Raw genomic sequence first — 21,791 nt, forward strand, 5'->3', positions numbered from 1 at the left:
TGAATCCTATGGGGTTAAAATCTTTTCAGGTGCTCTGTGAAACAACTGTTTTTCAACTGGCATGTTTATGTCCAATATACATGCCTGACACAATAGCAAATGTTAAGAAAAAAATTCTACTTTAACCTCATAGATTTCCACCTGAAATGGAAAAAATATATCTGGATCACCATAAAATCCATTTCCCACCCTTTCAGTTGGCAAGCAACATTGCTGAAGTGCGAGAAATCTTTGCGTAGGAAATTTAGGAATGCTCCTGAACATTGTATCACGATGTTTTGTGTAGCTTGACATATAGGAAGAGAATAGGCAGTCAGGTTTTTTTTCTGCAATAAGTATTTTCCATACACCTGCAGCCACATCTCTAAGGACACAAGAGGATTTCTGAATCACAGGTCAGTCTTATCTCAAAATTAAGGAGAAAAGTGCACATGGCCAGCAACTTTGGGATGAATACTATAATAAAATAAAATTACATTACTACTCATTCAGCAAAATTGACAGCTACTATTATTTCTTGCTTTATGTTAAAAGTTGTTAATTACTTGTATTGATCTGTTTTCACATGAAAACAAAAGTTATGTTAGGACAGTGTTTTAAGCATGTGTCCTTTGCTAAAGCGACAAGTCTAAGGTTGGGGGACTTCCCATAATCCAGATTTCAAAATATATGAGCAGAGAGGTCTAAGAGTTTACAGCTTTCTCCATTAAACTGCTGTGGTGGTAGCAGAAATAAGCTCTTATTTTTATTTCAAGAAAATCCTTCGCACAAGAAGATGTTCTAATCAAGAGCTTGCTGCAGAGAACTTGTAGCATCCTGATTAAAACATTTATTTTTAAACCTGTCAGTCATTACTATGTGCTATTAATGCATAACTTGGAAGCTTATTCATAAATATGTGACATTTGGGTCACTGAGTGAATTGCAATGATAGAATTATGGATCAAACTTTGAAGAATACAGTATAATGTTTGAGAGGTGTTTTAAAAGTTTTTTAAACACCTTTCACTTATCTCCTTGCTCAACATTTACAAAGATCTCTTTTTAGCATAAAAATCCCTGTTTATCAAACAGAGATACAGGAAGAAGTTGTTTACGTTTTCAGAAGTACCAACATGCATCACTTATGACAAAAAAACCAAGCACTCCATAAGAAATGCTCAATCACTGTCAATCATACACGGTAAAATATACATAAACCAAAAGCATGTGGTATGAACTGCATTAGATGCAAACTGAACACAGAATTACAACTATAACAAACAAAACCCAAATAATTACTAGTGACTCACAGGCCTATTTACACATCTCACCAAACTATTGGAAAGGTAGGTAACCATAGAAACCTGTCAGCCTAAATTCAGCACTTCAAAATTTGTATTTAGCTTAAAATGCTGACAATTCTGTTACTATTTGACAAAATCCATATTTTTAAAGGCTTTAGTTTTTGCTTTGGTACTTAAATAAATGCTTAAATTTATTTCATCTGTTGGTAACTAATAATTTGCCTTTTATATTTGATGTTACCAAAGTAAAAATTGCATTTTACTCTCGTAATATAAAATGTTAACATATTTTATTATTGAAAATTAATTTATTAATTAATTAACATTTATTTAATGACTGAAATTAAATGACAATGTAAAACAATGTAAACAATGTAAAACTGCACTTGCTATTAAATGTTTTGCATATAGACTTTTTTAAGCTGCACACCAGCAGAAAAGAGAAATTACTCAAATTAACTGTTAAAGTTGAAATGCTAATAGCCTTTTCAACTTATAGTTCTTTTTAACTGACAATTGCAATTTGCATGGCTTAAAATTTAATACTATCATTAGTACTAATGTCCTATATTTTACTTCATAATCTAAATGAGTAAAATATTATTTTTGTAGTTCACTGGCTCTTATACTTAGGCTGTAATGTTCAGTGTGTATTTCATTATGTAGATGAGCAATGGAAGTTGTCTAACATGATTTAAATGGGTCAACAGTATTTTCCTATTCACATTAATCATCCAGACAGCCACACACACAAAAAAATAGCCTTGAAAACGAACCTAGGAAATCTCTTTTTCTCACTGCCTCTTCCCAGCACTCCCACACCAGCAAACACATGTTCAGGAGTCGGGCTCTGGGAAGCGCAGGCTGGGCGCTGCTCCCCTCGCCAGCGCTCAGCTCCCGCCGCTGCCCGCCCGCTCCCCGGGCTGCCCGCGGCCCCGTGCCAAGAATCATTCTCGTCCTGCGAACTTCAATGGGAGCTGTGTGTTGACAAACTGAGCAAATCTGAATCGGCAAAATTCATTCTTGGCACGGGGACACACAACTGTGCTGAAAGCAAAGGCGCGCTGCCTGCTCCGCTGCGCTGGCAGCCGGCTTCTCCTGGCGTAAACACACTTGACAGAGCTCCCACTAAAGTCAAAGGACACAGGATGAGGCCATTTATTGCCAATTGTTTATAAAACACATCAAAATTTAGGGATCTATTCTCAAGACGTGTAACTACTATCTATGGCCCACTTCATATATGGCATATGACAAATAAAATGGCAATTTATAAATAACATAGCCCTTCTGCAGAAAGAGAAGCTGTTCTAATAAATTCTAAAGGGGAAAATGTAAGTAAAAAACAGGCAGAAAGTAACAGAATGATTGTGTACCAAACATTCAGACTCATGTATCAAAAAAATATATTATTAAGCTAAAAAAAAAAAATAAATCCATCTCATTTCTGAACTATTTTTGCCAGCTTATTCACTCACTTTGCACGGTTTATTGGATTATTCTACTGTCTGATTTTCTAAGCTAGACAGAGTAAGCAAGGAATCCTTGCAAGAATTTAGGTCTCAAACTCCTTTTACTACACCAAAAAGGGTTTACACAGTCTTTTCTGCACAGATAGTAAATCTGTAAGAAGAAATAAATGTTTTGCTTTCTATAAGATGACGAGAATCTAACTTACCAGCAAAATATGACAGGCAATTCTCCTGAGCATGTTTAGCTACCTTGTCTGCAAAACTGGGCAGTAATCTATGAAACTCTCTATAGGGACATCCATTTAATCAATTACTAATTTGTAAACTCAACTCAGAACTTCTAGACTCAGTCAATTACACGCTAAGAATCCTGCTGCATTATTTTTTCACATGGAAAATATGAAGTCTATATCAGTCTACACGCATGGCCTATTGAAAAGTGATGTGACTGTGAATTTGAGTCTCACAGCCCTGGCCACAACTTGATAAATGTCAGGGCTCCTGATCTGCATTCAGTAGGCAAAAAGCTACAATAAAGTTGATTCTGATGTGGCTGCTCCCCTGGCAATGGCACAGCCATTGAAAGCCTTATGCCCATGCCTGGGCCATGCTTGTTCATCCTGCAGGTTGGTAGTCCACAGTCACTGTTTGTCACATTGGAGGAGACACGAGAGAACTACAGATTATTTTCATCTAGTTGAACTTCCAGCTGCCAACACCCCACAAACCTGTTTGCAACACACATTTGGTTTCCACAGCACGGGATATTGTTGCAGGGAGGTCTGCCCAAGTCTTTCCATCAGCTACCTCATTCTATACCTGATTTTGTGAAGCAGATTTACAGAAGAGTTTTTTGGACATAACAGCCTCCAAATGAACAAAAAAAGGACAGTCTTTATCAAGGAGATTATAGAAACAGCCACTTCTGCAGTCTTTGGTTTGCTCTGCAATTACATTCTTGCCAGAAAACTTGTATTAGTTAAGGAGAGTACTCTACAACTCAAAAGTCTTAGACAACATAATGGTACTACTCAGAAAGCTGCTGGAACAGTTATACCTGAAAAATAATTCTTGCTGGTACAACTTGATCTTTTTGAGCAACTGATTTAAGCTTTCTCAGAACAGAATTATTTTCATGAGATGAACTTCTGCTGATTTAGCAGGGTGCTAGAGCATGAATAAATTTTTATAAACCCAGACAAGACCCACTATTATATTTACTTCTTTAAAGAACCCATTTCTACTCATAAGAATTACGTTAATAATAATCAGTTCAGAACAACCAGAAATGACTCGGAGAGGTTGGACCTGCCTAGTCACCACACAGGTGTTAGTTCAAAAAGGACACGGCAATGACATTGAGCCTTGTCATCACCTACCATTTCACCCATGAGGCACGAGTGTGACTCAATGCTCAGATCTGCACAAATGACTACAGGCAACACCTCCTCTCTGTGTCAACCCAGCATGTCTGTGAGATGCCTATCCACTTTGTGGAAAAGGACCTCACCTCAACAGCTCCAGATGAGTTTACAAGCACACTCAAGAGCTGAGAAGTCAAGCAGAATACTAGCAGATCTGCAGTGACTGCACCATTTCTTACATAAAGCATCTCCATTTTACATGGAGGGAAGCTAGGAGTTCACTGTTGCTTCTGCCCAAATCCATCTTCACCCGTGTCTATCAGTAAATCCGAGACTGAACAGCTGGAATTTACATGAGAAACAAACCTGCCATTTTCTTTCAATGTTATGCCACATCTGTTGACTTTCTTTAAAAAAAATACATAAGGCAGGACGTAATTCAAAGTCATGTACAAGAAAGCATGAAACAGATAATCTGAAAAGTGTACAAATTTCTACAGAGAACATCTGATATGCTGTAAGTATTAATGTATAAATTCAGATCATGTTCATTACTGTAATAGCCCTTCATGGTTCAAAATGAGCTTGATCTAAAACGAAACACAGCTTTAAACAAGTTTTAACAATGACTATCTGAACATAAATATTTTTAAAATGTGAAAGCTGGAGACTTTATAGAGCTAGTTAGAGTGGCTGGTTATTTATAATCCAAACTCAAAAGAGAACAGTGCGACTTTCAGAAATACCCATGGAAGTTTTCTCAGGCTGCATGCTAGAAGAGTATGTCTGCCAAAAGACCTCCAAGGAGCTCTGAAGAGCCTTTTATTCTCCCTTCTAAAGGCTTCCATGCAGCAGGGCAGCTTGTTGAACACTGGGTTTTTAACAGTTGTTGGGCAGTTTCTGCCTGCTTGCCAGGCAGTTCACTGTGACATTTCTGGAGAAGCACCCTGAAGAAGAGCACCGTATTGTGCTGCACTGGCTGGCAATGAGAGCCTGGGGCAGGAAACTTCTTGGTGTAGGATCGCTGTGGAAGCCCCAGAGTGAGCAATGGGTAGATGAAGGGCTAGGGAAACCTGAGTGCCAAGAGCCACTGAGCAGAGGAACATAAGCTTTGATGGCAACTGCAGAGACAGATGCAAGCGTCAGGGAGAGAAAAGTTACAGTAGTTCAGACAAAAGAAAATGCAGTTGGCAAAACAAAAAAAGGTTGTTAACACAGGAATTTGGACATCAAAACACAAATCATATAAAGAGGGTTAAAAATGACCAACTGAGAAGAAGCCTGTATTATAAAACAACACAACTTAACTGTTTTGAAACAGTTCCTTAAAAAAAAAAATCTTCTAGAGCCTGTTTTCACCCTAGATAACACCAAAGGCCAGCGGTGTGACCTGAACTGGTGAACACAAAATATGACTTTTCTTAAATGGAAACTAGAACTTGACTCCATACAGTGCCTTCATACTTAGTGCATTATAAATTGCTTTAAATACTGGCAGGCAAACAGCTATTATTCACTCAAGAGCTCATACGTAGTAATACTTAGCATTTTTATAGAGCTTTTCATCTTCAAAGTGCTTTACAAACAACTCATTAATCTCAACCAATACACCTGCAAGGTAGATAAATATCTGCATTGTAGGTGGAGAAAGACACAAAGTTCAATGACTCATCCAAAGCCATGCACACTACCAGCCCCAAATATCCCTAGCTCCTGGCTCCTAGTGCCATGAAGGACTTGAGCCCTGCTCTGTTGAGATCACACCTTCTCTTCAGCCACATAGCTATAGAAGTTGCTCTACTGTGAGGCAGTGGCTCAGTGCCAGTCTAGCTGGAGACCCTCCCTTTTCCAAAGCTGGTAAGTTCCCAAGGACTGCTAGCTCCCACCAGGATCACCAACCCCAGGAAGTGGGAGGTCCCTGAGACACCAAAGTGAGACTCAACACAGATTCTCAAACTGATGCACCACCAAGCAGTGAGCTGAAAAAGCCTCTGTGCTGGTAGAAGCCTTTGCCTCTCTCTCTATTTATTTCTAACTGCTGCATAGACTCCAGAGCAGGAGACCCCTACAAGTCAGACAACAGAACCCTGAAGCCTCTGGCCTCTGAGTACTGCCATGATTCAAGAAAACAGCTTCACTTCTCTGATGTTCTCTAACTATTAAAAACTAGTAATGAAATTTTCCCTTCAAGAATGGTAATTCTCTTCTCTGTTGGTGACTGGAAAAAAAAAATCTTAACTTGATTACACTGCATGATTGTACTTTCAACTTTCTGAGGTTTAAAAATATCTGATATGATTTTTCTTAAGCCTCAGAAATACCAGGAATGTTAAACCTGGAGCAGACGAGAAACATGGAAGGTGTGAACAACACAATATCTTTACTGTGCTACAGCAGACTTTATATTCCCTTACACCCCACTTTTTCATAAGATATTGAAGAAAAAAGGCTCTCTACAAGTAATGGTATAAAATGTTAGTTAAGCAAACAGGAGCAGCAAAAGATAAATGAATGGCAAAAATATATTTAGCTAAAAGAGCTCTGCCAGCCTGCCCAGTTGACCTGGGTATAAAAAGCAGAATAAGAAGAAAGTAGTAGCCTTTAATTACTCTTCCCCATCTTAATGTTTTAAACTCATAAAGAAAAACAGAAACAAGCCTATATAATCCAAAACAACATGAAGAAACAACTGATCATTAAGCAGAAGCTACAAGTTCCCCAAATTTAGAAGACTTCTAAGCTTATTATTACATTGATTTAAAGTGAACTTGTGTCTGTCCACCAACACCATCCTTTTAAAAATGTATGTCAAATCTACAACTCCCGATAAAAATAAAGGCATATAAGAGCAAACTAAAATATCACATACAGGAAATGCAATTAAATTTAATTACATTGAACACTAACATTCATTCTGCAATCACAAAAAAAAAAAATCTAAAAACATTTTCTAAATTAAAGACTCCACCATAATATTCTACTGCTAAAATAATATGCAATCTTTATATAACGCAGTTATTCCAACAGAACAAAATAGATTAAAGAGCAGCATGCAAGAAAAACATTAAAATATGCAATTGTATCCACTAAACTCTGGAAGCCTAAAAATGATGATGCAGTAAAAAACCACCCAACATCATAACAGTAATGCCACAACATTTCTTGCTATTTTGTTTAATAATGCCTCACTTTATTTGCATGCAGCAATGAAGAAATGTCACAGTAACTCATGTCTGTCTCTGTGTGCTCTATTCGTTCCTGCTTCTGTTTTCAGGGTAGGTTAAAAAGAATCTTTTCTCCTAATCATCAGCAAACTAGTACCAGATTTCACTTGTGGTAAAGTATGCTACCCATCAGTACAAGGCAATGCTCCATAAAAACAACAAAGAAAATAAAAAAAAAGCAAGAGGCAAGGTCTGAACACATTTTTCTTTCAATTCCCTTGGGAATCATGGTTCTATAGGTCTTGAATTCCCAGGCAGAGGGGATCATGTTCATCAGTTACAGCAGCTCCTCTGGGCCTAAGTCCAGGTAGACTGCTTGTCTAAACTTGATGAAATATAGGCGCCATCAGGTAACAGCAGTGGTCAGGGAGACTCCAGAAATGTGTAACTGAAAACTGAAAAATGAAATTAAAACAAGGCTGTAGCCAAACAGCCTCTTTCTACAGGATGCAATAACTGTAAGGCAAAGAGTTTACAACATACAGACTGTTCCTTGCCTTTTCACATAGATAATAAGAAAGCTGGATTGGGCAGACAAGCATATTTTAACAAACATTGATTTTAAATAGAAATGCTTAGGAAAGAAACCACTGTGACAAATACACATGGCTTGAATAGACAAAACACTAAAAAGAAGTCATTGCCCTGTAACCCACTCTTCCTCCCACTACATTACTTCAAAATATTTTCAAATTAAATTTTCATGCTAATAAGTATTGCTAGATCAACAGCACTGGGATGTGGTGTCTAGAAGCACTGCAAGCTACTCATCATGGCACATCAACTTGTCAAACTGTCAAAGAGAAGAGGCAGCAAGACTCTCACCAGATGTACATTTTGAAGTGCTACAGGAATGTACTTGTTTGGGAATGGAGAAGGAAGGAGGAACCAAAAAAAGGAAAATTATCAATCCTCAGTTGGTAAGATCATTGTAACTGGGTGCCCTACAGGCAGTTTTAGCACAGAAAAGGCCTTTTCAGACTGTATACACGAGCAAGTACTACTCTGAAATCACAGACTGCAGTGGACCAGCAGGACTGTCATTGAAGAATGCTCAAAAGCTCCTAAGCTTCTGTTTAAATTTCCTCTTGATTCACAACTGTCACAATCAGAACATCATGTCTACTATATCCAAATATAATGGAAAGTAAAACCAGCTTAGATTTCATGACACAGACCTCCAGTGCAGCTTTAGCATCAAACAGGTTCAAAACCAGAAGTAGTGTGTCTTCAAGATGACTTCAGCCAAAATTCACATCTCTTCAGAATAAAAAAAACAAAATACCAGAACACCATTGAAATATTTTTAGTAGCCTCAATCTTACACTCCAGCTATAGCTATATATGGGAAGCCACACAAGAAATGAGTTTCAGTGTGCCAAACTGGCTAAGTAGGGCTGGCTTCCCCTGTACAGCTAGAGAACGCTCACAACACACAAATCCCAAACTTTACAAGTATGTGATATGTTGATTTTATATGCACTTTAAATTCAGCCTCTGGTCTAGGTAGAGTAATTCAGTGCAAAAACTTGAGTAAAAGAAATTCAGTATCTAAGTGCCACTTTACCTATGTCCACTGCTAAACTGTGTGTTTGTTTGGTAGCAGGAGCAGCAGGCACCACGGCAGGCTCAGACCCTGTTTCATCCTGCTGATGTTGTGCTGCCACGGAATCCTCCAGAAATTACTCCCTCAGTGCTAGAGTTTCTCCATCCATCAGCTAGTGCTCATGATTTCAGTCCCTTTTGTCTGCCTTAGCTACCTGTACTGCGAGCTCTCAGAAGCAATTAAAAAAAAAAAAAAAAAAAAAAAAAAAAAAAAAAAAAAGTTTTATTATATGCTCACATTTGATCCTATGATTTTAGGGAGTGAAGCTACCTGCTCTAAAATACAAGGTAATTCACTATTTGAGGTCCATAATTTCTTTATGAATTATTCAATCCTTCATTTTGTCTTCTCAAATGCTATATATTACTCTAAACAAGCTCATAGGCCACCAGAGATGTCATATACTCTACCATTATTCTTGATGTTTTAAGTAACAGAACATGCAAGGACCAAGTAGCCAGACACTTCAGTTTGATCCTGCACATAGCCTCAGCAGGGTCAACATTCCAAGTATAGATTTTGGGAGTTTTAGAATTTTTCTTCCCTTTAATTATTCTCTAAAGATTGTGAAGTCGTATTATTTATTTCACTGATTTGATGTATGAGTACAGAGGAAGCTAAATCAGTTATTTAGTTCTTTGCAAAACAGCATTAACATTTGTGTGTTTTGGTTGACACTGCATCTGTGAGCCTGAAGAGTAAAAGAGTGAAGCAACACCTAAAGGAGAGACAAAGCTTGTCTTCTGTGCTGGCCACTGGCAGCACTGAACTGAGTGTCTGGAATTAAAATCACAGACATGACTTTCCACTTCAGACTTTCCACCCTATTACATGGTATTATACTGAGCCTTTACTTCTACGTCTGCAGCCAGGTAAGGAAATGCCAGATGGCAACAGACTCTGGCAGGCAGTGAGGAAGTTGTGCATGCAAACAGTCCTCACTCACAGATATCCCCATGTCCAACCGGGAAGACAGAGACAGCACTGCAAATTCCACTTTGGAAGCACAGCAGCAAGACAGCTCCCTATGATGGGGCACCCCACTTTCTTGCTAGAGTAATTCCCAGAGCTTTCTGGTATTTTCCTTCAGGAAAAGTAGCCTATGCACAAAGTTGGACAATGGTCCTTCAGCTCACCTTCAGTGAGTTTCTGCAGGTGGGAAAGCCTCAGAGCTCTGCATAGGAATGCAAAGTAGCTCTTTTCTGCTTAGAGAAAGCTCCAGGTGAGCTTTAAGGAAAATTCCACAAAACGGAAAGTGATACATCCAAAATACATTTCCAAACAAGGTCAATTTTGCCTGAAGGATTATGGCTGGGCTTACTTTCCTTAACTTACGGCATATAGAAATGTACCTGTCTAATAGATTTATCACAGACTAAACACTGGCAGATACAGGGCACTCCCTGGGACCTGGGCACCCAAGATGCAAGGCACACAGAGCAGAAAAAGCATTATCAAAAAGCTGTAACTAAGTAATCTTCAGGAACTTGTCATTAACTTTGTCTCTATGTGGGTTTTAGCTGTAACCACAATGGTGACGCTCTGGTGCCAGGGCAATGGGCACCTTCCTACAAAGGAGAAAAGACTTCTTAGTCTGAAATGAATGGCTACAAGAGTAGGTGTGGGTCACTAAAGCTGTTGATGTGGCAGAAAATGTTGGTTTTCAGGAGCTGTCCAGGACATCTGCTAATGACTTTCCTTCATTTAAAGGCAATCTTAGCTAATGCTGAGAAACCTAAGCTCACAGAGAAACCACACCCTACACATCCAGCCACAGTCAGAAGTGATAGATCTCGTAAAATAAAGACACAGTGTGCTGCCAACAATACATTACCTCTCAACTGAAAGAAGAGAACAATTAAATACTTTATTGAAAGGGGAATATTTTTCTCTCGTGCCTCAAACCATGAAAGTGCATGTCTTCCCCAGAGCTGCTGCACAATTGAAATGGGAATAACTCCTTGCCTGCCTTATTTTCGAAACAGGGATGAAAATACCTTAGGATTCATTTAAAAAATGTTGAAAGTGTACTACAATCAAATGGTTTGAACTTCCACCATGCATCACTTGCAGCTCATAATGCTAATGTTAAATTCTGGAGACATGAGTCTGTCTACAAATTAATGGAAAATGTGAATTAAAATTCTCTTCCAGCTAATTGCCCAACTCATATTGCACAGTGCAGCCCAGCACATTTGATCTTGAAAACTGATCTGTATATTCTATGGCTAATTTTTAAAAAAACATTAGGTTAAAAGCACTGGTAGTTACTATAGGTGAGGATTAATTGTTTGAGTTGTACATTCCTAAATTTCTTTTTAACAGTGAGAAAAATACAAAGAGATATTCTACCATTTGAGTATTAACAGTGCTAAGAAGATTTTTATGATTCATTCTGACCATGAGAATGGTATCTAATATGCTGAAATTTGTGGTTAAATATGCTTATCAAAGAGCAAGTTATAACAATTTTTAAAAAGAAATATAACTCCTGTTTTAAAATGCATCATTGGAAAGACAGAAACAGACTGATTCAGTAGCATATGGCAGCAAAAAAAGCTGAAATGAATACTTTGATTTCAGGAGAAAAAAAAAGAAAATAATCTAATTTTGAGTCTTTTCACTTCCTCTTAGAAATATTGAAAAGTTTGAATTTTGTAAAACCATGAGCATTACCAAGGTCTGCAGATTAAAAAAAAATGCAATAAATGAACTGTATCAGAAACATTGCTCAGTAAAATATTTGGTAAAGAAGTTACTTTATCTATTTAATAATTTCCCAGATGGAAACTCCATAGCACACTTCTGTACAGTAACATGCAGAGTCCAACATAAAATGGCAATTTAAAAGTTGATTACCAGTTTTACATCCTAAATGTCAAAGCCATGTCTGATCAGAAAGAAAAAGTATGTAAAATTACATGTCTGCACTCTATCTAGAGCATGTAAACCATATCACTTCACATTGCCTCAGTCACTTGATACAACTTCTTTATTAGTGCAACTAATGTGTCTAACTTGTGGAGTGCTTCAGGATAGTTTGAGGATTTTCATATAAATACCCTGCTAGAGTAGAGTTTATGATTCCTTTAATATACACAGTTTTGGCTAACCTAACTATGAAGTATAAAGAATATTCAACCATGCATTACTGACAAGGCTTGTGAACCAAACTCGTGACCTATATGGCCCAAAAAAGAAAACAAAAACCAAAACAAACAAAAAAAACCCCAAATCCACAAAACAAATCCCAACACATTTCTAATGAGACTTGGCACTTGTGGGCAAACTTAGAAGTGTGAGGCTTTGAAGCTGTACTGCAACAGAATCAACTCAAATTATGTCTGTTTTTATAAAAAATAAAAAAGTTTTAAAATCACACTTATTTTCCAACAGAGGGGAAAAAGTAACAATCTCAGAAAAAATTTGAAAACACACATCTCTAAAAGGCTCTGTAGTCACAGAAGAAGCAGCACCTCACAATGCCTCACATTCAGTGGTACTGGAGACAGCTTTAGCTTCTAGTCAGGTGCAGTTTCCAGGTTCCCCACTGAGGAGCCTGTGGACAAATTCCCAGTTCCACGAGGGGCTGAACAAGGCAGCTCAGCCCCTTACCAAGCAAACAGCCAGCCTGGGAACAAACTACCTAGGCAAGGGATGTATCACACCCTGTCAGTCTATACTGAATTGCCTTTAAAAACCTGGCCCACAGTAAATCACACAGATTACCACAGAATTCTTATTCATTGCTAGGGAAGCAAGATCAGGAACCAGTTATATCAGTGTGTAACACAAAAGTTATCCCATTTTACATGGGATGTTTTCTCATCAATTACTTCCCAGTGGCTCTAAACCCTGAAATTTCATTATAAGAAATTAGGAGTTTTTACTCTACCATAATTTACCTGTATAAAATAAATAGATCTGTAAGAGAATACTATGCTTTAAATTTTATAAGATACAATTGTAGATACAAATGCAGTTCTTTCATGTCTTCTACTTTATTACCGATAAAGTAGCACAGATTCAATTATGATAATACCTGAAACTATGATAATATCTAATCAGACCATTTACAAGCCAGTGAATCAGCACACAATCCATACTATTTGTAACTACAACCTGTGACAGTGACTTGATGTGTCTGTGTTCTGGCTGTTTCCTAGTTTTCTTTTACAAAACAGTAAATTCAATACACCTTCCTATGCATCATCTGCAAAAATTTTTTTTAACACTCTTCAAGAAAAGGTGACAGCTAAAGTGCAGTTCAGTCCACCACTAGTCCAATCTGAAATGCAGTATCTGAGCACACAGAATTTCACAAAGGTCTGTGGAAATCACTCACACCTAAAGAGTTGTGTGCCTTCTCCTTGGGTTGAAAGTGTTTGAATTCTGCCATTAGCAAGGCAGAGACTATTCAAGTAACTTCCCTATATGATTACCAAAAAGTACTTTTTCTTTTCCCAGTATCTTTCAGCCAATTTTCTTTTTTAATAAAGGTTTTTTTTAGGCTAGCCTAAGTCCTTCTGATATGTGGAGAAAGCATTTAATCACTATACAATCTTGCAAGATTGCTGCTGCTCAAATGCACTTAAGCAGAAACAATTCCATAATAAAGAAAACTTTAACAATTTATAAAAAGTAACACTGATATACTGAAAACACAAAAGAGGCTATAAATAGGTAATTTTGTTCAATTAAGGTAGAACAAATATTCTTAGGTGAAGAGAAACCTAATTTAAATTACTTTTGTCTTTCAGTATTTGCAAATGAAATTGTACTGAACTGTCCGATTCGGGAAAAAATTGATTTAATTTAATTGATCTTAACTAGGACAGCTTCACTATCTCAAATCTCAAATATCTCCTAGGGAAGCTGACAAGGTTTGATGCCTGAACGGAAGGTAGGACGGCTAAACAACTTTAATTCGCTAGTTTCTTTCAACCGGATGACAGACATTGGGTTTTTAAGTGCGCATGGGTCTGATGACGGATGTAGGACGTGGGTATACAGCTTTAGCTTGTGAAAAGTTATGTGGTAGGAAAAGCGCTCGTAGAGAACCTCGGGGGACAACGGCCCCGAAAAGCCATTACACAGACGGGCGTGCCAGCAGGTAACTACAGCAAAACATTCCCACAGCCTTCCCGCACCGCGGGGGCCCCGGGACAGCGGGAGCTGCCGTGTGCCGGCCCCACGGCGATCACAGCGCCGGGGGAACACGCCCTGATAAAAGCCGAGACTTGACAGGTGGGCCGCTGCTGCGAGGCCCCGCCGCCACAGGCCGCCCCCCGCCCGGCCGCCTTCGCGCGGAGCGCTCTCTCGCAGCCCCCGGCGGCGCCGGGACCTTTCCTCGATTTCAAAGCGAGCCCCGACTGAGCAGCGGCGCGGCGGCCAGGCCAGGGCAGAGCAGGGCAGGGCAGGGCAGGGCAGGGCAGGGCAGGGCAGGGCAGGGCAGGGCAGAGCGGCGGCGGGCCCACGCCTCACCCCGGCAGCGGCGGCGGCGCGCACTCACCTCCGCTCCGCAGCGCGCGGGCGGCTCTGGGCGCCGCCATGCTGCCCATGTGAGGCGGTCACGTGGCCGCGCGCGGCGGCAGCCGGGCCGGTGTGCGGGCGGCGGGCGGGATCCGCCCCGCCCCGGGCCGGTGTGCGGGCGGCGGGCGGGATCCGCCCCGCCCCGGGCCGGTGTGAGGGCGGCGGGCGGGATCCGCCCCGCCCCGGGCCGGTGTGAGGGCGGCCGGCGGGATCCGCCCCGCCCCGGGCCGGTGTGAGGGCGGCGGGCGGGATCCGCCCCGCCCCGGGCCGGTGTGCGGGCGGCCGGCGGGATCCGCCCCGCCCCGGGCCGGTGTGAGGGCGGCGGGCGGGATCCGCCCCGCCCCGGGCCGGTGTGAGGGCGGCCGGCGGGATCCGCCCCGCCCCGGGCCGGTGTGAGGGCGGCGGGCGGGATCCGCCCCGCCCCGGGCCGGTGTGCGGGCGGCCGGCGGGATCCGCCCCGTCCCGGGCCGGTGTGAGGGCGGCCGGCGGGATCCGCCCCGCCCCGGGCCGGTGTGCGGGCGGCGGGCGGGATCCGCCCCGCCCCGGGCCGGTGTGAGGGCGGCCGGCGGGATCCGCCCCGCCCCGGGCCGGTGTGAGGGCGGCAGGCAGGATCCGTCCCGCCGGGCCGCGGCGCCCTGGTGCTCGCAGGTGCTGCCAGCTGCCCTCCTGTACGGCCCCCCCCGCTCAGCATCCCTAGCGGGATTGGTGACTGCTCCTTCCGCCATGGCAGTGAGATAGAACTGCCCCAAGTGGGGCTCCGTCCCGCATGAGTTGTAACCACACTATTCCATGAGTGCTGGAGCTACCTCATAATTTCTTGCCATTGAAAAATACAAAAAACCCAACCTACTAAGCAAGCAAGCAAATACCATCACCTCCCCTCAACTTGTACTTTTGTGAATAAAATATGAACTACTCTTCATTAACTAATTCATGCAAGGGAATATCTCAAAGGCCGGTGTCAAGAGGGTGGTCCCAGACCTTTTCCAGTGGTGCCATGTGACAGGATGAGCAGTAATGGCCATAACTAAAAGACAAATTTCATGCCAACATGAGGAAGAGCTTTGTGTTGAGGGTGGCAAAGCACTGGAACAGGCTGCCCAGGGAAGAACTGGAGTCTTCCTCTCTGGAGGCATTCAAAACCCGCCTGGGTGCATTCCAAAATATAGAAGTAATACAAACAATCCTTTCTTACATCCTCACACACATGTAATGATCTTTGTGTCTTTACATGCATTCATGTGTACACACACATGGTAAAGTGTGGGATAAGTAAGGAAATTGTCAAACGAGAACTGAGACTGTTTATCTCCAGATTTATTTACCTCCCAGTACAAATTTCATTTGCAGGTCCAAAATGCTCATGTCTTCACTTTGTTCCTAATTCTACAATGTAGTATGGTCTTTCAGGAGGATGAATTGCATTAGGTGTCACTTTATCCTCTTTTGTATCTTGGCAAGGCTTTAGGAATCCAGACACTCAACCACTGGTTCTATAACATCAATGTGCAGTGTAAAGCAATCACACATTCTGCTGCTTGGCCTAATATATCCTTGGCAACTATATATACTCTTGAATGGGTGTGCTTGTGTGTGCTTAAGAAGAACAGCACACTTCACGTGGAAGTGTCCACGTACGATGAGTTATTGGCCATGTTTTCCTCAACTGTCACTAAAGGAGAGAAACAGAGAGCTCTAAGGTAGCCTAGTCTCACCTTTCTTATTTGAGTCAGCAAGTATTTCCTACTCAGTGGAATGAGACCACTGTCAGAGAAAATGAAGTGAATGCTTGGCTTTTGTCTGCATCTGTAAACCCTAAATTCTTTACTGTAACAGCCTGAAAATTGGTGGATGGCATAACAAAATGGAGGCAATTCTAGTTATGCCGCTACCACCTTTGTAATTACCTTGTCCTTAAGTGTCAGACTATTTCACAAATACTTGTAGGTACTGACTAGTGGTTAGATTGGACCAATTATTTTTGCATGCCAGAAAACAAGAGAGGATCAATCAAATTACAATCAATAACATTTCAAGCGAAGTGTGTAATTTTTGCAATCTCTGGACACATCTTAAGCCTAACAACAGTCATTATTCAGTAGTCTCTAATTTATGCTTAGATGCAGGTTTTCTCCTTTTGCTAAGAAATACAAACAACAGATATAGTTTTTAGGACCTTTATAGCAGTAAAATGGGGGTGAATATCTCTGAAAGGAGAGACACACCAGATCCTAGCACAGCAAACCTGAAAAAAATCATACTTCACTGTGTTCAAGTTGTCACCAAAAGTAAATACATCACTTTCTTTTTCATATATATAATTGTCTTTTGGTTACAACTGACAAATCCCCCAAAATGTTTAAGATGGACAGTGATGTCTCAAGATGTCCTGAGCATCAGGTTGAGAGGCAGTTTTGGAGAAATCACTTTTCAGTCCAGGGTTTATTTAACACGTCTGTGTGAAAGACTCTCCTTGAAGAATGCTTCACATCCCATCTCACTTACATTGGTTCTGTGCTGTCAAAGCCACCAAGCACTAAATGTAGAATCTCAACTTTATTTCCTCCCGAAATTGACCAGGCTGATATTAAAATAAGCAAATGTGTGCTAAAGAAGACATAAAGCTAGGTTTTTACATGCAGGTTTCAAAGTAGTCTGTAACACCCTGTAAGACAACAGAGTTGTATCTTATGCACACACAAAATATTTTATACAGCAGTATAGAAACACGCTTCTAGTTTAAGTATACCAGCTGAGGCTTACACTTTCTATCTAAGATTGTCTTAAAAGATGATTTAGTTCCACAACAGTTTTGATGACGAGATGGTGCTGTTTGGGTTCTTTTTTTCAGCACTGATGTTTATCTGACTTGAACTTGCAAAACCCAGAAATCTCCTACATCAGTGATATAATATATATATAACATAGGTAAAACTACAGCAAATAAAACTTACATTACACCTTGAGGGGAAGAAAAATAACATATTTACAGGTCCCCATCATATTAAATTCATCCTAGGCAAAGATTTTCTCTTTTCTATGAAACTAAGTTTTAAAACATGAACACCCCATATAGCTTAACTAGAAGAAAGAGAAGCAACTAAAAATAGCAGCTATTGAGCATGGAACACTTCCCTTATTGCCCTACCATTTAGAAAAAAAAAAAAAAAGGGATGTCAAGCTCTTCCCATTGATCTAGATTTTCTTTACATTTTATCTTTTCAGCTCAAACTGTGCAACAACCACAAATGGAGCACATACCTCCTGTGTGAGGAATGTTTACAGCATTACATGTTCTTTAAGAAAGAAGCTAGTGCTAGTCTCAGAAAAAAAAACCAAAAAAAACCAGTGCACAGTACTGTTCCTGCTACATAGATTTTTTGTAAAGGCAAAGATGGAATTCTGGATCCTCTTCCCAAGGCTTTGTCTTCATTACCTGAGATTCCTCCAGTTTGGGTGGGAGCCTTATATCTGAAATGAGCTTTGAAGAGCCAAAGTAGGACATTTTTTTCAACCTTTTCTCTCTGCCTCTGGTCTGGAGAATTAAAAATATTTTGAACATGGAAATCTGAAAACTGTTAGATTAACAAACCTTTGTACACTAGCCTGTACCATTCTAGATCTAAAAGGAAGCTCAGATACGCAGTGTGTAATCTTGTTTCTTGCGATGTGTATTACTGAAGGCTTTAGTGCAAGGAACAAAGAACCTGGTAAGCATGTATTTCAATGAGTAGCTATGAGTAGAAACTGGTAGTTGTATTATTTTTCTTTTTACATTGTAAAAAAAGATGAGTGATAGGGAGGCAAGCTCATTCCTACAATTTTCCCACCAGTTATAAGCCAGTATGAAGGCAGATCGCATTCCCTGCCTGAGCCGAGCTTGCATCTATTTTTATTGCTTTGTGTAACAGCCTTCCATTTCTACTGGCTGCATTAAATTTTTAGCCTCACAATTCCAAATATTGTCACTGGTGTGGTTAACTGCCTTTTATAAATGGCATGTTTTAATAGGAAGAACCCAGGGTTAGATTGAAATCTTTCTGATCATTGGAGAAATGAGCTAGCAGTGGAAACCAGCTGAAATTACTGAAAATCATGAATGACCACATGGGGAAAAATATTTCCGATGACTTTAGGCTGTTTTTTTTTTCAGAAAACAGAAATATGTGCAACACATACTTGCTTATGAGATACAGATGTTAATATTTTACTATGCTCTTTTTTTTTCAACTTCAAGTCCAAATTATCCTAGCAAGCAATGTTTCACAAAGCAGTAGCATTACAGAATAATTTTAAATTTGAAAGCTGAAATTCCAAGGTTTTATATGATAGGCTTACCAATGTCACAGGTATTTCTAGTTCTAACAGTTTGATACTGAAGAAAGGAGAACAGAACAGACATTGTGAGGAAAGGTAAAATGGGAAAATATGCAACATAAGATTTTCAAGCTTTCTAGTGTCTGACAGTCATAAAATATGATAAAGGAGAAGCATAAAGAACAACAAAGTCTCAGTAAGAGACAAAAAAAGGAATTGAAAAAAAATCTATATAAGTACACACAAATCCTTCATACAGACATTATGGGCTGCTTACCCTCCTGCTGATATTGCAGAGAGAGACAATAGGTCAGTCTTGAATTGCCTAAACTGCCACATAGCAGCTTTGTGTGTTAGTTCGTAGGAGGCAAAGACATTTGCTGCCCAAGACACTCCTTTAGCAACACACAGACCTTTATTCCCACAACTACAGCAGTTAGTGTTCTTCAAATCCTGCAGCTTCTGGTGGTTTGCTTTCTCAGTTCTGAAGCTATAGGTATTCTGTTGTATTTCTTGAGATTATTAGTTGTTGAACAAGAAGTTGTTTCCTAGTATCTGCAGTAGGTAACTTTTATGTTTCAAAATATCTGAAAGGGAACAGTTTGACCCAGGTTTCTGAACATACAAGCACTTTTCAGAGCTCTATCTACCTCTTAGGACAAAATCTTGGATTAGCACCATTGACAATATCTTTACATTGGAAGAAAACTTGTGTCTGTCAATTGAACTAAAGTCACCATTTTACTGAATTAGTTGGAAGTAGATTCACTGTTGCCATGGCTGAATTTGTAAGTGATGGAAGGGCAAACCAGCATCCTGATGCCAGAAGCATCTACAATGAAAAACTTTATAAATATACTCAGAAATCTTATGCACATTCTGAATATTCAAATGTAAAAAACTCTCTAAAATGCTTTATCAGTATGTTGTGCAAAGTTTCACTTGAAATGTGAGTGAAGTGACTGAAGAATCTGGATTTTATCAAAATGCAGAAAAAAGTCACATAAACCTATTATTAATAAGGCTATTATTAGTATTTGCTTTAAGTTTCTGTTAGCTAGTAATAATTGAAAACAACAATAGCACCTTAAGAAACCTAGGATTACAGCTTAAGTATTCGAACAAGAATATTTTTAATCCAGGATTACTTTAGCATCATATTGTGCTCAGAATAGGAAAGGACTCCAATAGCATTCAGCTTCAGCTCTCCAATTCTCATGCCTCCAACATCTAGTAAAAGAGCTGCTACTAAGCCTGTGTTAATTTGTCAGCTCACAAATCCACACAACTGAAACCCTCCAGTACCTACTTGCAATTCCATACAGACAGCTGCTAGTAGTTCATAGGTCTTCTCAGCACACAAAAGTCAAATAATATTAGTTGTGTACTACACAAAGTATTTGAAGTATTTGTTTAAATATAGGAGGTCCCTGTTATTAGTTATGTTAACACAGAAATTCAAACATTACACAAAACTTAATCAACTTTTATAATAGTATTACACTTTGTTATTTCACAATATGACTCACTGAACAGCTGGAGCTGCTGCTGTTTGTACTTCTGAGACAAGCATCCTGCAGTTCACTTGTAGGTGAAATTTGTTATCCTGTTGAAAATCATGAACAAAATATCCAGACTGGCACCTAGCAGCATCCTGAAATGTGGGTATTTAGTCAATTTTGCCACAAATGCCTGGTCTCTAAAATGTTAGCTTGAACAGATGCATCCCACAAGCCTACTGAAGGAAACTGCCATATGCCCCCCAGCAGTGTCAGAAGAACTGTTGTAGTTTTCTAGCTGTCCAACAAGATTATTGCTTCCTTCTCTTTGCCAAGGGAAAGGGTAGTCCAGACAGTTAAGATCACTTTAGGCAAAGTCAGCAGGGCTAGTTTAATTTGCTGATGAAGATTGCTTCAGATAATTGGCTTAATTTACTGTAATGGATTAGGGTGTACTCACAAGGTTTTTCCTGGCAGCAGAGCAGCAGAAGCTGTAATCTGCTGCAGGATGGAAGGATTCAAAGTTTCTAGACCTCTAGGAAGCTGTTTATTCCTATTTTTCATGCCAAGAAGTTTTGCAGTTCACAGGCACATCCTAACATCTTAAAATGTTCCCAAGACCATACCGTAATGAGAAACCACTAAAGGAACTCTTTCAACTGTGCCAACATAAAAAGAAAAAAAAATCTGATCTGTTTTGAAAAAATAAATCTGCCCTTGCCACCGTGTGAGAGAATTTTACTATTTGTGAATAGCAAAAGGAAATTGTGATTAAGGAAAGCAATTTTATGCTTTTTGCTCAGTAATTTCTAAGTGGGCAAACAGCCACTTAGACAGTGTTTCTTCTGTCAGTCCTAGCTTCTTCAATGGCTTAAGCTCAGGGACTGTTAGTGCAGGCAGCCCTAGAAGCACCTGGACCTCTATTCAGGAACCAAATTTAAGCACAATTCTTCAGTTCAGATTTCCCACTTCTGACTTATCACCAAGATATGAACATGTTCCATAAAAAAACAAAACCATTCACAGAAAAAAAAACAAAGCCCAACTTCCCCAACTTAACCTCAGCCTTACTACTACTATCAGGAAAGGTCTTTTAACAATTGTTATAATTGATCAATAGACTTGGATACTAGAGTAGATGAAAGACATATCATACAGCCAAGATATCCTAATCTGGAATTAAAATTTCTAAAAATAATTTAATAGAAAACACAAAAAATCCCACAGGTTCTAAACATTTAAAGTCACATCACATCAAATAGTGGAGAACTGTCAGCTTACAGGCTCCAGTTTTGAAAGCTGGACCTGAAGCCCATTGAGACCATCAAACATGGTTAATAAATTTCAATGTTACTTATTCAGATTAAACCCTCTGAAGTCTGAACTTCAGAAAAGATAACTATTTATTTGAGGTAGGACATACAGGATATTTAAGAACTAATCTCAGGTCTGAGAAGTAATGGATAGCAGAACAGAATCAAGGAACTATAT

General features: G+C 39.9%; 1 protein-coding gene across 5 annotated transcripts in view; it reads right to left on the reverse strand.

The window, feature by feature from the left end:
- METAP1D (methionyl aminopeptidase type 1D, mitochondrial) overlaps positions 1 to 14,560 on the reverse strand; it is a 43,372-nt gene extending 28,812 nt beyond the window's left edge. Inside the window, exon 1 of one of the 5 annotated variants that reach the window (XM_056496164.1) lies at positions 14,465 to 14,560. In XM_056496164.1, the coding sequence (XP_056352139.1) occupies positions 14,465 to 14,513 (49 nt within the window). In that variant the 5' untranslated portion in view covers positions 14,514 to 14,560. The remainder of the gene's footprint in view (positions 1 to 14,464) is intronic. The other 4 variants (XM_056496166.1, XM_056496163.1, XM_056496168.1 and 1 more) reach the window with 4 other exon arrangements.
- Positions 14,561 to 21,791: the final 7,231 nt, after the last annotated feature.

This window comes from Oenanthe melanoleuca, chromosome 7, assembly GCF_029582105.1.
Source record: "Oenanthe melanoleuca isolate GR-GAL-2019-014 chromosome 7, OMel1.0, whole genome shotgun sequence".
Taxonomy (NCBI): domain Eukaryota; kingdom Metazoa; phylum Chordata; class Aves; order Passeriformes; family Muscicapidae; genus Oenanthe; species Oenanthe melanoleuca.